General features: G+C 40.2%; 1 protein-coding gene across 6 annotated transcripts in view; it reads right to left on the reverse strand.

Annotated features, from left to right (window-relative positions):
- Positions 1-15: 15 nt before the first annotated feature.
- Positions 16-17,210, reverse strand: part of CRACD (capping protein inhibiting regulator of actin dynamics) — a 132,422-nt gene continuing 115,227 nt past the window's right edge. For 5 of the 6 annotated variants that reach the window (XM_086746068.1, XM_086746070.1, XM_086746067.1 and 2 more), the window contains 7 exons: positions 15,937-16,101; positions 14,924-14,992; positions 13,428-13,610; positions 8,635-11,761; positions 6,969-7,159; positions 5,721-5,886; positions 16-2,762 (listed from right to left, as the gene is read on the reverse strand). In XM_086746068.1, coding sequence (XP_086602194.1) covers positions 2,602-2,762; positions 5,721-5,886; positions 6,969-7,159; positions 8,635-11,761; positions 13,428-13,610; positions 14,924-14,992; positions 15,937-16,101 — 4,062 coding nt within the window. In that variant the 3' untranslated portion in view covers positions 16-2,601. The remainder of the gene's footprint in view (positions 2,763-5,720; positions 5,887-6,968; positions 7,160-8,634; positions 11,762-13,427; positions 13,611-14,923; positions 14,993-15,936; positions 16,102-17,210) is intronic. The other variant, XM_086746069.1, reaches the window with a different exon arrangement.

Genomic DNA, 17,210 nt, shown 5'->3' on the forward strand with positions numbered 1-17,210 from the left:
ACGTCATCGATTAGATAATTTTGACTGGGTTATAGTTTAATAAGAATTAAAATGACATTAGTATAATAAACAATTGCACTTTAAAACATTTGAAAAATTAAAAAAGTACACAACAAATACCCCACAATTATACATCTTATAGTTTTTATACATTACTATATGAACATAGAGGTTAATTGTATAACCTTATCAGAAGAAATGGTATTTTGTGTGTATAAGTTACAAAAAAATTGAGACAATATACTACATAGTGGTTTGTTCGGATCTCAAAACATTTTTGCTGTTTTAAACTCTGTAGTAATGTTTTGGTTTTATTTTTACAGATTTCCAACACTTTATCAGAAATGGTTGCAACAAAGCTAAAGCAAAGTAACACTTCACCTCATTGGTATTTAGTGCAAATTTCTGTTAATTTAACATGAAATGTCACTGTTCAACATGTACACTTTAGAAATGTTTCCACCAAGTACTGTACATAATACAGTTTCCATTATTACACTAGATACCTTTGTGGTTGAAAAAAACCACCTGCTTTGAAGCTTTAGATTAAGACCATCCTTAATGAAAGCTCTATTCTATGTGCTATAAAGGTATTGTATTGGAAAATTGCATCCTTATGTCATGCACAGTAGCACCTAATTTTGCTATGCTTTCCAGAATGCCAGTATCTTTAATTCTTTAATTCTGATTTACTTCACCTTCTCTATATTTCTGCCTGGCTCCTTCTCCCAAGAAATAATTATAAAGATGGATTTCAGGCAGTTTAATTTTTTTAACTATAAATACATACTGCAGGCTTATAAACTCAGACAAAAGTGTAAATTTAACTTAAGAAACACTAATTCATGGTGCTAGCAGGGCAAAAATAATGATGGGCCCAATTCTTTCTTCAGATAAGCTTGCAGAGATTTGCCTTTAAAGGTATTACGTGGTTGGTTTGTTTTTTTTCCCCCCCCTAAGCATTTGAGAGTAGCATTGCCTCATCTCTCTATAAAACATTGGAAATACTTATATTAAGTGTAGAAAGTTACTTTAGAGGTTCTGGTTTTAAATATGAAACTGAGCAAAACTGATGGCTTAAGAGACCCAAAAAAACTATCTTGCTGCTGCACTTCTACTCAATCTAGCATGTCCATTGTGTTTGTGCTGTTGTAACCATGATATGGAGCCACTGTTTTCTGTTTGGTCAGAAATAGTGTATGCAGTAATGACTTTTGCTGACAAGCCCTTTTTGATTCTTGGAATGGGAGGATATGGCAGGTTTCCTTCTGTTTTCTGCATAATTTAAAGTGCTACTCCCCATGCTGCGTACAGCAGTTTGACTAACATAATTCCATGAAACATATGTGGTATCATTCTATAATGATGCAATTGCTTCTCATGAAAATGTCTCCCTTTATGATGTTGTAGACTGAAAGGTTCCTTTGAGCCTTATGGTTATAAGAAGGAGACGTTCACACTTGTTAAAAGACTTCCTTGTAAAACAAGCTCAGGTGAAGTTTTATTACAAGAAGTAATAAAGTGTTCAATTGCCACAGCAGATACCTGAGATGGGGTAAGTAAATTTATTTCTGAAGTGTTCTCACCGTATTGGTCAAAGTACTGGAAGTTATCTGAACTACCTGAAGTTGCGCAGGGAGTAAAATCAGGAAGAACGCAGAGTTAAAACTCTTGAGACTGTCACTAACTTAGCTTTCCGTTCTCAGTTAACTTCAGTTCTGCAAGTCTTACTCCTGTGGGAACTTACTGAGACTAATTCTACAGCTACATGAGCACAGGAATAGATTTACTTATTTTAGTTCCAGTTGATGATTGATTTAAAGTTGTAATCTGCAATCACTGTCTCTATGCGTCTAAATATGGCCAAACATAAACAGTGATGCACTTAAATGACTGGAAGAAACACTGACTCCCTGGCTTCTTTCTGAAAACTTTCTGACTTCTGTTTAAATAATATTTTTTTTGTTAAGTAGGATGAATTGTTTTCTTCCTAGGAGTGAAGGAATACAAACATAACATATTAATCCTACGATGAAAGAAATTACCTCAGCATGTGGATGGTACAATCTTTCTACTTATCATTTGCAGGTGGAACCATATCTCCCAAAGTTCTTCATTAGGGAAGAAGCTTTCAAATAGCAGGTAGAACTGACAGTTCATACAGTTTAACACGTTAAAATTTAGGAGTAAGAGACGGGAACATGCATTTTGCCTTAATTTTCAACAATGCAGTACTGAAAAAATTTTCTGAGATCTCCACTTAAGTGTGGAGATGTAAAATTCCATAACTGAATACTCAGAATTTAGGGAGCTTCTGAACTGAAGTTCTGTCCCTTTTTATAATACTTGCTAAAATTTACATCCAATATCTGAGAATTGTTAAATTTTTGAGAGAGTCTGGCTCTGCAATTCTTGCCGTGACCTCATTTAGCTATTTGTCAAAGCAATGGAATATATGACTTTACAGTGAGCTAGAGCAAAATGGTAATCAGTTCAGTTTTCAGTCCTTCAATACATGCATTTTCAGTTTTGTCGTGTAAAAAGCTGAATAAATAAAAAGAAAGCAATTAATAGTCAGCAACAGAGACGTAATTTTTAAGTTTACTTTATGATCTGTGGACAGTCACTCCAGGCTTTTGCTTTCCTCTTGGCTAATGCAAGCCAGGCTGGTTCTGTTGACACAGGGTTAGCATCAGGCGTAGAGAATCTCTTGGCCACCTCCTTTGCCAGTGGGGTTGATGGAACAGAATCTGAAATTTCCACTGTTGTTGATGGAGTGAGATAGGGAAGAGAAAAAAAGCATTAGTTGAACCCTGTACTTCGTTGCAGGATTCTAGAGCTTTGGCTTCTCTTCTGTGAGGATGTCCTGATCTAACACTTCATATTTGTTTGCAACCCTTTTACTTAAATCTTACTTTTTATTGTATTTGTAAAATCATCAAGTTGGGAGGAGCTGAGTTTCCTTTTTCAGAGGTGACTCCAAGTAATGTAACTCACAAAAATAGGGACCAGGATTTTCAGTCTCTGTGAGATCTACAGAAAACATTTCCAATTTGCCGGTCATCTTCTTTACATAAACTATTTTAATTATATCTGCAATGTAGCAAACAATGGGAAATAAAGCTGGATTTTGTTTTTCCTCTTTGGTATTGTAGCTACTGACCATGGGTAACCTGACTGTATTCAGTAGGATGTAGATTGCCTCTTCGGATCAGACTTCTTAAAGAAGCACAGAGAAGAAAGCCGTTCTATAGTTTTCTGCCTCAGTTAACCACTGCCGTGAGACCATCCTGAAGAACAAATGAACCAGCTTTCTCCAATGGCTTTTGTCACATTTTCTTTAAAATGGTGTATTTAAGACAAACAGCTGTTGCAGCAAGAAAATGTGTTGAATAAGCAACTGATTTCTACCGAGCAACTTTACAGAGCAGAACTGTAGACGTATATTGTAGAAGTTGGGTAGGAAGATTGTTTAATTCTGAGACAGTGAATGCCCTTGAAGGCAGCCTGGATAGAAATGAATCCTATCTGAAACCTATGGAGTAAAACTAAAAATCTTAGTTACAAAATAACTCCTCACTAATCTTCCTTTAAACATTTTATTTTTTTATGAGTCAAAAAGCTTTTTTTTTGTTAAGTGTTCATATTCAGTCCAAATTAAGTTCAGTTGCATTTCATTTTCAGGTTTTGAATGTTTTAAAAAGCTTTAAAATTGCATGGATGGCAAAATTTGGTTTTCTTTTTAGTACATCTTTAATAATATATTTTTAGCTATAAGTACATGAAGAAGAGTAGCAGCTATTGCTGTAGACAGACACTTTGAAAAGCTAATTATTTTAAAGGTTATGGTAATTTATGCTATTTTAAAGGTTACACCCTCTTATCAGTTCCTGTTGTACAAGATTCAAATGCAAGGCTGAAATATATGAACTTTTTCAAGTTTCGGTTGTTTTTTAAATGGCCTTAGAGGAGGACTCAGCAAACTTTTATTTTAAACATGTTCTAGCCTGGTCTTCTGCCTTAAATGCTCTCCTAATTGTGGGAATCTCAAATCAGTGTCATCATCTATAATAAACAAATACTTGTATATGGTAGCCGTTATGGTTGATAATGGCTACCTGGCTCCAAATGTCGCCAGTGATCACATGGAAATCCAGTCACTGTTTCCTTTAGGGCCAACACAGTTCTAAGCTTTCACGTTAGGTAACTCAAAATTGGTAATTCCTCCAGAATTCCCTCCTGAAACTCTCATTCTAGTGCAGACAGAGTGATCAAGAGTAATTTTTGACCTGATTTGGCATCATCTATTGTGCTAGAGTTTGATTTCTGCTAGACCACGTACAGCATAACATCATACTGCTGAATCTTTTGGGGTAGGGCTGCAATAGACCCGGGTTACAGGTTTACGGGAATGCTGTAAAGCTTCTCCAGCTGTCCACGTCCAAAGCCAGTTTGGACACTGGAAGCAGGCTAACAGGGAGCATTAAAGTTTTGGGCAATCCATGCAAGATCTTAGAATGGTTTGGGTTGGAAAGGACCTTTAAAGATCATCTATTCCAACCCAGGATGTTGCAAATAAAGCTCTCTGGGATATCTGCACTGGCATGCAGCTGCAGTGTGGAAGTGCAGCTGCTGAACCCACTGGGTGCGGGCATGCATGGAGACTGTTCAGCTTGGAACAGCCTTTAAGGCAGGAGTAGCACTGGTTTAGCCGTTACTGTTACAGATCAGATAAATGAATTACCACATTGCTTTCAATAGTTGCATTCCATAATTTTTGGCTTGGAATTGTACTGAATAGATTCCGCTGATACGTGGCTTTACTTTCAAAGCAGCCCACGCTGTTTACTGCGCAACTTGTAAAAAGTTTTCTTCAACATCTATCTGTACTCTTCTACAAAACCTTTTGCATAGGACTAATGTTGGCTAGAGAAATATTTGGCAAGTCTCTATTTCAACAATCACCTTACACCACCCCAAATATTATGGCCTTTGGGGAAATATTTCTTTTAATGTGCCTGCTTTTTGAATAAGGAATTGTTTCAGCTTAACTGAAGTGACGGATGAAGTAACAGGTTCTGGTTCCAACCTTCCATACCAAATACTTGAGAACTTAGGGAGAGGTCCTAATTCAAAGTGACAGGCTACCTTCAAGTGAATTGATTAGTTTTTGCATTTTTTGAATGAAACAAAACTACTCCTTCCAAATATTCTGGCGTGAGTATTTCTCCTTGGGAAACTGGGAGATGTGGGAAACAATATGCTTCATCTCCTACACAAACACACCTGGGAGAAGTATCATTCCCACCCTGTCCTAACCTCCAACCTAAAGGCAAAACAGTACTGCAATTGCAATTTACAATAAATCGAATCCCTCTAATGTGCGTTAGTCATGTTCCAAAAATACTGTTGGATATGGCTTAGGGAGACAATCTAAATTTTTAACTTGAACTGGAGCAATTCTAAGGAAATGCTAGTGCACCCTTGCCTTAATAACCAGAGGAACCTGGTAAAAACCTGTTAAAATGAGGTACTTCCAGCATAATGGCCAGCACATGAGACTGGAACAAGCTGTGTTGTTCTGTGCTGAAAGCAAACGCCTTTGTAATTCTAAGGGCAATATATAAGGAAAAAAAATTGTTCATTCACTTTCTCAAAACCATGCAATACCATTTCTGAAGCACGTTACTCCTAAAGTAAATCTGATTCTCTCACTATACCTGTCACAGAAGTTGGGAGGGTGTTCGACTTTTTTAACTGCTCCCTTCTTTCTAGCCTTGACACAGCAGTCTCAATTTTCTTTTCCCCTTCTTGAGTTGTAGATTTCTGCAGTGTGCTTGTTTTGCTGCTGCTGCTTTTATTATCTGACTGATTACTTCCAGCAGCCTAGAACAGAAAAAGAAAACTGCTGAATGAGAAACCATCTGTCCTGTAGTGCCTACAAGTAAGAGATGTCGCACTTGATGCTTTTATTCATCACCTGTCCTTTCCTTAACCTTCCTTTTCAGCAAAGAATTAAAACACTCTGATACTTCTAAAACTAACAGATATTACAGACTGTAAAAAAAAAAAAACCCACAAAGTTAAATTTGTCATGTTGCCATTTCAGTCAGATTGAACAGTTTGGGCCAGCCCTACCTGTTAAATACAGCACGGAGACACAGCGTGCATCTGTACGTGCAACCGTACACCCACGGCTGTTTTCTTCCGCCAATTAGCTATGTCTGTAATTATGCACGTCCCATCAGAATTATGGGTCTCATAACAAACATCAAAATATACTTAGTTATGCACATAATCTCCCTTTTTACCATCTGTGGTATCTATATACAGCACAACTGTCTGTGTAGCATCACTTCTTTACTGTAAGTAGAAGTGTTTTTCTTACTAACAGGAAACCATGGATAGTAAATAGCTACTTACAGAACAGGAAAGAAATGATGCTTGAATTCAGTGCCCGCTTTAGGAATTTGGATGTTTCACATGATGATTCAGTTCTTTCATCCGTCTACATTTTATCCAAATAATACATGTTACAATAAAAATAAATTCAAACTTACTAATATTCACCTATAACTGAGTAATCCAGGTGCTATTCCCCAAGGACTAAGGCTTAACATCTTATTTACTCCAGCTTTGAAAGAATCACGTTGCATACATTTTTCTGTTCCATTGCTTGTGCAGTGGTCGTGCTTACATTTGCCATTAGCTACCATCTGATATTAAGGCACCAGAGTTTACACTAAAATTGTCACACTATGGCACAGTGTTTTCTCCTGGAGATCTCAGTTTTGCGAAAGGGAACTCCCAAATTTCAGACTACTTTTTACTCACCGTTAGTTTAGCTTTTATGAAACCTTACAAACCAAACATTAAAAAAAAAAATCCCTTTCACATAATAAAACTAGCTAACAGTTATAATTATGGCATCAGTATTTCTAATGGGCAGGTTTCTAAAGACTGTTTACATTTTCTTTTGCCAGCTTCTCTGCTTGCTTCGCCTCTCTGGCTTGTCTCCTCTCTTCCCTCGTAGCTTGCTGCTCACGAAATCCCTTTTGCTTTTGCAGTGCTAATGTAATCCAAAGTGGTTGTGAAGTTTCAACTTTTTCCATCACTTTAGAGCCATCTAAAGAGTGCCTGCTCTGGAGGACTGGTTTTTCTGAAAGAAAGCATTAAAATAATTGGTTAAGTAAGAAACATCTCCTGTCTCAAGCAAACCAGTACAACTACTCCACCTCGTGAAAACTCTGGAGCCAAGCCCACCGAGTGCCATGCCATTCACAGACCTCCATGGACTGTATGTCAAATCCTGAAACAGTTGTTACGCCTCAAGAATAAGATCTAATTCAACACGCTCCTACAGCTGCCCAAATTTATCTTTTTTGTGTGTGAGAAAGCCTACTCCAGACACTTAGAATTATAGCCTAATTTACTACAAATAATAATTTTGACTGTGTGAAATATTTAAGTGAAAGTGATACAGACTGTTTACAATTCTGATGAAAGGGGTCCAGCCACTACGTACTGCAGTTCTCTGGTTTGCCAGCCATAATTAAGGGAAGAAGAGTGTCCAAACTTCAGACAAAAGAAGGAAGCTGAAAGTATGTACTCCTGTAAATGCAGCCTCTCTTAATTTTATTTTTTTTTTTCAAATTGTCACTTGAGTTTCTGTACCCTGCATGAAATCACGGCTAGCCCCCCAGTATAGAGCTGTGGGTGGCAGGGAGCAGCACTGGGGAGCAAAGGTGCTCCTGCACCGCTCAGCGAGCACAGAGACCCTCATCTGGCCCGGGCCCTGCTCTCCCAGGCCGGCAGCTGTGCCTCCAATTTATTTCTATAAATCCTCATTTTGAAATGGAAGTGAAAGGAAAAAGTGAAAAAAAATCATGAAAAATAAGCAGCAGTTCCAGTGAGATACGGTTTTAGAAGTGTCTCGATGCCTGCAAAATTCAAGAACGGAAAAAACTGGGATTTCCCAATTAAATGCTGAATTCCTGCCTTGCTCTTTTGAGTGTGCTTACGCTGAAAGGGTAATTTTTCCTCTTGTAGTGAATACTATTTCAGGACACAGGGGCTTTCAACGCTCCTCTGAAGAGCCACTATGGCTCCTGTAATTGTTTCTGTTACTGAAGAGTGCCTCTGAAATGCAGACTCCTGTGCCCAGCTATACAGGGATAGATCGAGAATTTGTCCCGGATAGGCGCTGTGAGGGGACCTAGATCTTAATATTTTTTAAGCTAGATAATATTCCCCTAAAAATTAGAAACTATAATAAATATAAACTATAAAAACGATTCACTCGGCTCTGATGACCCCATTACACGTGGAACACATCCTCCAACTAACTAGGCAGCACGTCTACCAAGGAAAACACACTCTTCAGTTACCTCCTTGAAATTAAATGGCTTAAGCAGGTCACACTGGTCACACTGAGTCTGTGTGTTTCTGAATTAAATCGTGGGGATGGGAAGTCCCATTCATTCAGATAACCCTAAGCAAAGTAGTGGTACTCCACAAAAAAAAAAAAAACATGCCAGGTAAAAATTATAGCTTAAGACCAAATGTCTTCTGGACCTCCAGTATCTAATTTTGGAAATGCAGACAATAGCTAAGTAACCTTTGAAAAATACATACCTTTCTTCAATGGCTCAGGCTTTTTGTCATTTTTTTCTCTCCATGGAATACTTAGAGATGGGAAAAATGACTTCTTTTCTCTGATTTCTTCCTCTTCATTTTTGTACTCACTGGATGTTGTGGGGTGCACAACATTTGCTCTGTCTTCTCTTCTCCAGCCACCCTCGGATTCAGCTTTCACCAACCTTTGCCCTAGTGTATCAGCCAGGTTTGATCTGTTCATTTTGGAGAGAGGAGACGACGGTGGTGTCTGGCTGGTGGGCTTTGGAGCTAAAGCAGGTTTCTGTGCGACCAGTGACTTGCATCCTGATTTCTCGTGAGGTGGCAAAGCACTCTGGCTGGTGGCTGTCAGGACCACTGGTGTTCCTGCTGGTTCTGAAATCTCCACCACAGTAACTGAAGAGTCTTTTGAAACTTTTAAACTACCAGGGACATTAGTTCTCCCCACGCCAGGGGACGTACTCTCTTGTGGGGCAAAACCAGAGGATTCTTTCTCACCTTCTGTTGTAACTAGTGGGTCAGGCACACCATCAAAACTATCTCCGGCACTGTATCTCTTCTTTTTCCTTTGCTCTGCCTGTTGATCGTAATGGAAACGTAAAGAGTAGTTTGTCCTTCGCAACTTTATCCCAAAAGGAGAAACGTTTTCTTCTCCATTTGGTGCTGGTTTATCTGCTTTTTTGGTGCTGTTATTCTGCTGATTTTCTAGAGCACCGGTATGTTCCGGCTGCGGTAATTCTTTACCTGGAGAATGAGGAAAACTTGGAACAAGAAAAGATGGAAGATCTTTTGCAAATTTACAGCCTTCTGTGTTGTCTGTCGTTTCACTATGGGTTTCCATTTTCTCCTTAGACTTTTCAACTAAGTTATCCTTAAAAGTGGAAGCCGCATCCTCCTTCAAATCAGCAGATGAGCCAGTGATTCTTCCCACAGCCACTGTTTCATTGCCCTTTGCCCTACTTACATTCTCAGCATCTGAACTGGTTTTTGAAGCTTCTGAAAATTTCTGCCATGCTGGTGTTATCGAGAACTTCGCATTTGCAGAGAGGGTTTTCCTCAAGTTGCCATGGGGAGCGCCCCGTCCTCGGGGTGTCCAGTCGTCACTGTGTCTGCAGACACTGACTCGGTCTCTCTCGTTATATTTGCTGTTTTCTGCGTTCTTTAGGATCCTGGAGCGGATAGAGGCCCACTCAGCTAGGACAGCCTGGTTGTTCAACGTCTCTTGTGCGTGTTTTATTTTACTGCTGCTGGGTTTGGGATCCTGAGTTTTTTTCTGGGCCTTCTCTGGTGAAGGAATATCCACTTTTTTTCTCTCTTCTGTTAAGCCAAGCAACGATTTACAAGCCGTGTCCTTTATCTGGTTCAAGTTAACTGCTGTGCCGCACAGCTGTGCTCCAGTAACCAAAATCGCGGTGTGGGGTACACACACAGATGACGGGAGTGTATGAGAGCCCTTGCTGGCAGCATGCGAACTGCAGTCTTTGATGGACGGAGAAGAGAGTCCTGCTCCTTTGACAGGCATGACTGGACTCAGATTTACTTTCTGAAATATGATCTGTTTGTCTCCAGAAGACACTTGAAATGTGAAGGGTCTGGCTGCAGTTTGTCTTTCATCTACCTCTTGCCACCGAAGTTCTTCCCCTATTCGCTTTTGTTCCTGAGCCTCAACTTCTCTCTTCAGTTTCTGGGCTAGGACTTTTTCCGTGGGTTTATTCTCTTTTTCTGGCTGTTTGAGTTTTTGGGATCCTGATCCTTCTTGGAGCTTCTCCTCTACCAGATGCCTATTAGCCCTTCCAGAACCCAAATGATCCTTGCCCTGTTGCTGTTCCAAGGATTTTTCTTGTTGGTTTTGCTGAACATTTTGTCCTGCTATGCCTACCTTCTGCTCTTCCAGCTTGTTCCATTCTTGTTCATTTTGTTCCTTTTGCTGCTTCAGTTCATCTTGTTGCATAAACTCTGCACTTTCCATGTGCATTTGTTTTGTGAGCTTGTGTTTTCTCTGCTCTTCCCATTTCTTTTTCTTATCCATTATTTGCTGAGGTTGTTCCTTCTCTGTCTTTTCTCCTTTTTCCTTCAAATGCTGCCTTTGTTCCTCCTGTTTATTCTGTTGTTGGAGGCTTTCAGCTTCTTTCTCCTGCTTCAGTTTTATTTCAGCTTCTTGAAGCTCTTTCTCTTCTACTTCTTGTCTCTGTTTTTCTTCTTTATTTTGTTCCTTGAATTCTCTTTGTTCCTCCAGCAAATTTCTTTCCTCTTCCTCTTGACACTGTTTTTCAGTCTCATGTTGCCTTAATTCTTCCAGCTCCAGCCTCTTCTGCTCCTCCAGCTCTTGCTTCTGTTTCTCCTCCAGCTCCTTGCACCTCTGCTCTTCCCATTCCTGATGGTTCTGCTCTTCCCATTCCTGATGCTTCTGCTCTTCCCACTCCTGATGTCTCTGCTCTTCCCGTTCCCAGTGCTTCTGCTCCTCCAGCTCCAGTCTCTGTTGTTGCTCCTGCTCCTGGTGCTTCTGCTCCTCCAGCTCCAGTCTCTGTTGCTCCTCTTGTTCCCGGTGCCTCTGCTCCTCCAGCTCTTGTTTCTGTTGTTCCTCATGCTTCTGCTCCTCCAGCTCTTGTTTCTGTTGCTCCTCTTGTTCCTGGCACTTCTGCTCCTCCAGCTCTAGTCCCTGTTGCTCCTCCAACTCCTTCTGTTTCTGCTTCTCCACTTCCTGGCACCTCTGCTCCTCCAACTCTTGCCTCTTTTCAGCCTCCAGCAGTCCTCTCTCCTCTTTATGGCATGTTTGCTCTTCTGTTTTCAAAGATGTTTCTCCTTCAAGGAGACACTCCCTCCTCTCTTCTTCACAATGCCTTCTCTCCTGCTCTTTCTGCATCTGCTTAAGTTCTTGGCACCTTTGTTCTTCCATTTCTCTTTGTTCTTCCATTTCTACAATCTGCCTTATTCTTTCAGCCTCAAGAATCCCCCAGTGATCTTCAATTCTTTTCTCCTCTGCCAGCTGAAGCTGCTTCTGCTCATCTCTGTTCTGGATCAGCTTGTCTGCTATGATGTGCCCATTATAACCTGGGTATGTGTCTCCATACAGCTGAGTTTCTAGGTCCTCTGGCTCAAATTCTGTTATTGTTAAACTTTGTGATCCCTAAAAATTGGGAGACAAGTTTGGAGTTACTGAGTATTGCCTATTGGCTTGTTATTCTTTACAATGAACAAACATTCAGTTGCGAATGCGAAACAACTACTTTTTTTTGTTGTTGTTTTTAAACAATCATTAGATCCAGCACCAACACACCCACCCCAATTTATGGATCACCTCACCATAGATCCCATGCCTCTCACCTATTCGGATGACACCCTTTAAAAGAAATAAAACATCCCAACAGTGATGACAGTACAATGCTAGATACTGAATCACCATTTGGTGTACATGAGCTAATCCAGATTGAGACCTGCCCTTTCCAATTTACAGAAGCCCAAGGAATAGAGCACAAGTTTCATATGCGTCTTCTACTACTGAGAACTCAATCCTTTAAGCCTGAAATAATTAGCGCCCGCTTAAGGGCACTGTTTTGCCAGTTCTTTCATGGCAAATCTAGCCTGTTACTTGCAGAGACAGAAGGTGTTGCCTGCAGAAAAGAGCTCTGCAGCGCTAGCCAGGAAAGAACACTGCTCAGGGAAACACAATTTGGTTGCTTTTCACAAATCCTGAGCCAGGATACCTCCCTCATGAGCTGTGCTGAGACTCCAGTTCTGTTGCAGGAAGTGTGGGACCACGCATGGACAGAGGACCTGGAGCTCCCCAGCAGCACTGTACTGTACCAAGGCACGTGCTGCTGCCTGGTGCTCCATGCTTGCCCCAGAGCCCTGGCATGTGGGTGCAATTCCTGCAACAAACTGAATGCTGATCTTCACAGCTTACCCCTTGTCTCGGTGGCTAGATGGTCCGAAGATGAGCTGCACCTAAGAGTGCTCCCAGTGCTTTCCTTGAGGAAAACAGCTCAGCTAATACCCTGTCTAGCTATCACGTGTTGAGCCATCATCTAGCTCCAGTTAAACATTCTGTATAAACAAGAGGTTTAAATTTAATTTCTTCATTGCAAGAGTAATAAATGCAAGTACAGTGGTGCAGAAGAAAGGACAGTGGCCTCTCCTGACCCCTGTATTATTTGAATAGTTTTGTCCCATTTACAAGCACTAGTAAGATGTCAGGATAAAAAGCAAAATAGCCCTGCAGTAAGGGTACAAAGGTAGGATTTGATAATTCACTCTATAGCTGCAGCAAGAAAAAGCTGCGTCACTTAATCCTTATTCTTTCTAATAAGACAATGATATTATCACTGTCAGAATCCATATCAGTTTTAGAGAATCTAATTTTTTTCCCAACAAAACCTTATTGCCTATACCAGAGCAGCATTAACAGTGGCAGATATCCTTCAGATCCTTATGACCTAAATTTAGAATCAGAAAGCTCTCCCAATGTAAAATTCTAGTGGAGGTTCTTCACATATAAGCAGTGTTTCTCTCAACTGGCTATAGTAAAACTTCTTTGCATCTTCTCTCCAGCTAGGTTTTAATCTTTAGGTGTCTATCTTGATTTCCAGATGAAATGAAAGCAGCACGCATTTTGTTTTGCCTCGAAGACAAGAGATTTGTTGAAGAAGCTTTCAGTAGCTATCTCTAACACTGTTAATCACACCTTAAGACAGTCCTCAGCCTATAGCTCCTCCTGGTGTGCTCAGTTATGGTCATCTTGTACCCAGCTTCAAAAGCAATGCTCTTCTCTCGCTGTTTGACCAGTGATACAATACCTTTGTTAATCTCTTGTGCTTTCTTGACATTCTCTGCTTTTTTGGCTTCACTGACAGCTTGTGTTTAGCTGCACTGTTGTCTAGACGAGCAACAGCCTGGGGAACTGCATCCAAATTGATTGTTTCAATTGTTCCAGAACAGGAAAATTGTCTTTTTGGCCGAGATGTTTTGACTGGAGTGACCTGTTTGTATCACAAACACAAGAAGCTATTATTAAGCTATTAATTCAATTTAAATAAATAAATAAATAGATAGATAGATAGATAGATAGATAGATAAATTTAAAAAACCACAAAAAGACCAGCCTTTGCAGTTTTGAATTCAAAGGAGTTATTAGCAGAAAATACTTCAAACTGTTTCTCCATTATACAAATCATGGAACGTTGGACATGAAAGTTATAGCTGTAATATTTTCCTATTTCCAGGACTACACATTTTCATACATTTAACTTGAAAATTACTTAGACCAGGGACATCTTAGATAAGATTGCTCACAGCCGAGTCCAACCTGGCCTTGAATGTTTCCAGGGATAGGGCACCAACCACTTCTCTGGGCAACGTGTTCTAGTGTTCCACCACTCTCAGTGTCAAAAGAAAAATCTACATCTGTAAATAATTCAGATTATACACTTTAGGCAAGAGCAAGTCAGACTGACTTATTCAATCATTATAATAGAACACCTACAGAGCTGTACTGTCTGCATGGGAGATGGACCTCAGATGGGCACAGCACCTGCAGAAAACCTTCCCTCTGCAGTCAATGTGGAGTTGACCAAGCTAGCACCAAAGAACAGTAAAAAATAAAATAAGACAATACTGGCTTTGACTGGTGCTTTTTGCTCTTGCACTTCAAATACCTAGGTTCAGAAAGTGCAAATATAAAGTGATTTAGTGAGACTCCTCTCATGAATAAATACAGTGGAAGTGTACGTCTAGACATGTGAGCGTGAGCCTGCAATCAGTCTGTCCCGTAAGTCACCGAGCTGTCATCCTGAGCCTGGGATTTGGCACAATCCAAGCAGAAAAAGAAGACAGGAAAAAAAACAAGGGAGAAAACATCTCCTGTAAGGAAAGAAAATCACATACATTGTTTTCAAGACAGCTCTGTAATCTTCCAGGGTTAAACATATGCTAATTAGGGAACCAATTACTTAAAAGCTGATGGAACATTTTGCATATGCTTATTGAATTACATGTAAGTAAAACAAAGTGGTAGAAGTGCTTATGAAAATTATGGCTCTATTGATTAATATATCAAATGCAGGAATGCAGCAAGACTGGCAGAGATGGAGCTCTGCTGTTCCCTGCAATGAATCCTCACAGATTTCTCAGTCTCAGTTATTGCTTATTTAGTAACCCCAAAACTGCACAACGTTCAGAAAATCTTGGATGATCATGAAACGAGGAAATGTGTACTAAAACAAAAACTGTCAGGCTTCTAATAACTAAAATTAGAGAGTAACTCAGTGTAAACCAAGTGTAAAAGTTTTGTTACCTTTTCTTCCACTTCACGACCTGTTCCAGGCAAATTCATTGCTCTCAACAACTCTGGAGTGTCGGTGGACTAGAAAACAGGAAGGTTACCATAGCTAGATACTAAAATGTAAAGGATCTAACAAATATGGTTCAAAGGACTTGTGAAATCATGCATGCTGGAGCAGGATTTTTACCCTCTTTCCTGTCACTGCAGGATTGACGGATAAACAATTATTGTTTCTAATTGCCACAAGTTTCTCTTGCTGCTCCTTGAATCCCTGCTGTCTGTACAGAAGCAGTTGCTGTTACAAGACACTACAAAAGGCAACACACTCATGCTTCCTTAGCAACACAGAGAACCAGTCTCGCCTTGGAGGATTTCCAGGGAGCTTCTGTCACTTGCTGTGTTGGTTCAGTGTCTGAAAAAGACCCTTCTGGGCACCTGAATGCCCACAGTTCCCAGTATCAAAATCTTCATGGTTAATTTGAATTATTATTTGAATTACACTGGATGTTTCTATATAGGAAGCATTCTCAAAATATTTCTCCCCCTTCTTTGCCTTCAGTTCCTGTCCATGAGAAATATGGATATTTACCCTAAGACCCAAGATTTTACATATTCAGGCTCCAGATCCCTCTCATTTTTGAATAATTTGCTGCTTTTTTGGGGCAGTTTTTTTTGCTATTTGATGCTGTGCACAATTTTCCATTCTGGGAAGTCCATATTTCAAGACATTTTCTGTCTCAGAAAAATTTCCTGTCTTGTAGCGTGTAGCCACGCTGCAAGTGACATCTGCTTTGCTGGGAGTTCAGAGAAGACGTTCCAGCCAGTAATTCTGTGGGACCTGGCTCAGGATGCCAAGAGCACACGCTTCTCACCAGTCCAGGAAGCAGGAACTGAGAGATCCCACCCACATAAAACAGCCCGCTGAGCTCAGCTACGCCTCACTGGAGACATCTGCTACGCCCCGGTGAAGTTTACTGTTTTAATACTGCTATAATTCCATGAATACCTCGATTTAAATTGCTTACTTTATTGCCAGTGTCTGAGATCACTGTGTCCTGCTGAGTCTCAATCTCCATGGGGCTACTGAGCAACACATCCTCTTCTATACTAGCGTTTGCTTCCCCCATTGTCCTCACAGAAACTGTCATTTGTGGAGGCTGCCCAAATTTTATGTTCTTGGCCAACTGTTGCTGAAAAACAAGAAAGGAAAAGAAAAGAAGGTGTTTATATTACAAGCAAAACAAGTCTAGCACACGCCCCTTGTCCTCAAGAAAGTTGCACAGAAACACTCAAGGCAACTTCTGGACAAAAAGATCAAATTAAGGCTCACATTGCTGCAGCACGGTGGCCGCCCCCTGTTCTTCCTCCCTGCAAAGTGACCAAGGTCAGGAATTTACTACATGACTTCTGCTTTTGGATGATCAACTTGAGTTCACGTCAGTCTTGCGAACTTCTGCAAATTTACTGTGGATTTTGAAACATTCTTTCTATATTTTTAATCTACGTCCTAGGTTAAGACTTTGTTTATAAAAGCTACTTGTGAAGCCTTACTGTTGCAAAGAAATAAGATTATGAGCCAAAGCATGCACTGAGAAACTAAAACTGCCCCAAAAGGCAACCGTTTTCTTGTCCAGCCCCCAGACTCTGCATCCCGTGCGCCTATAGTTCTTAGAGATCTCTGTTGTAAGGTTTAGTCCTAAGTTTTAAATTTTAAGGGTTTGGCACAACCCTGCAAATTCTCAAAGGAGGAGAAACCCAGCTTTTAGATGCTTCCTCTTATAGGAACAGTACAGAAACTCATGTCTGCTCATGCTTACACACGCTGCCACATCACCTCCTTTGCACAAAGAAGTTTATGCAGGGGACACGCAGTAGACAAATGGATAAAAGAGCTTTCCCACCATTTATTTTACTTGTTGAAGTAATCTTCTCTCAAGGGTTATAAGAAAGTACTCTTGAATTATATTAAGCGTAAGATGAGTAAAATAAGTAGCATATAATATCTGTCCTCTGGCAGAGTGAACTGGAGAAATCACAGCCCGGGCTACTGCAGAGACACATACCATACAGGCTTTGAAAGTGAACTTTTTGCAAAAGAGACAGGAGAAGTTCTGTAGACAGAGCAAATGGAGTAAGGAACATTTATTGATAGATTTTCTTCCTGCAATATCTCAGGCAATCATTTTCAGTTAGGAAAGAAGGAACTGTGGCATTATTTGCTTGCTTTACTCTCTTTCAAGCACAGAAAATTTCCCAAAGGAGATCTCCCATTTCTGGCTTGTGTTACTATGAACATCTA

This window comes from Chlamydotis macqueenii, chromosome 4 (genome assembly GCF_036417535.1).
Source record: "Chlamydotis macqueenii isolate bChlMac1 chromosome 4, bChlMac1.mat, whole genome shotgun sequence".
NCBI lineage: Eukaryota > Metazoa > Chordata > Aves > Otidiformes > Otididae > Chlamydotis > Chlamydotis macqueenii.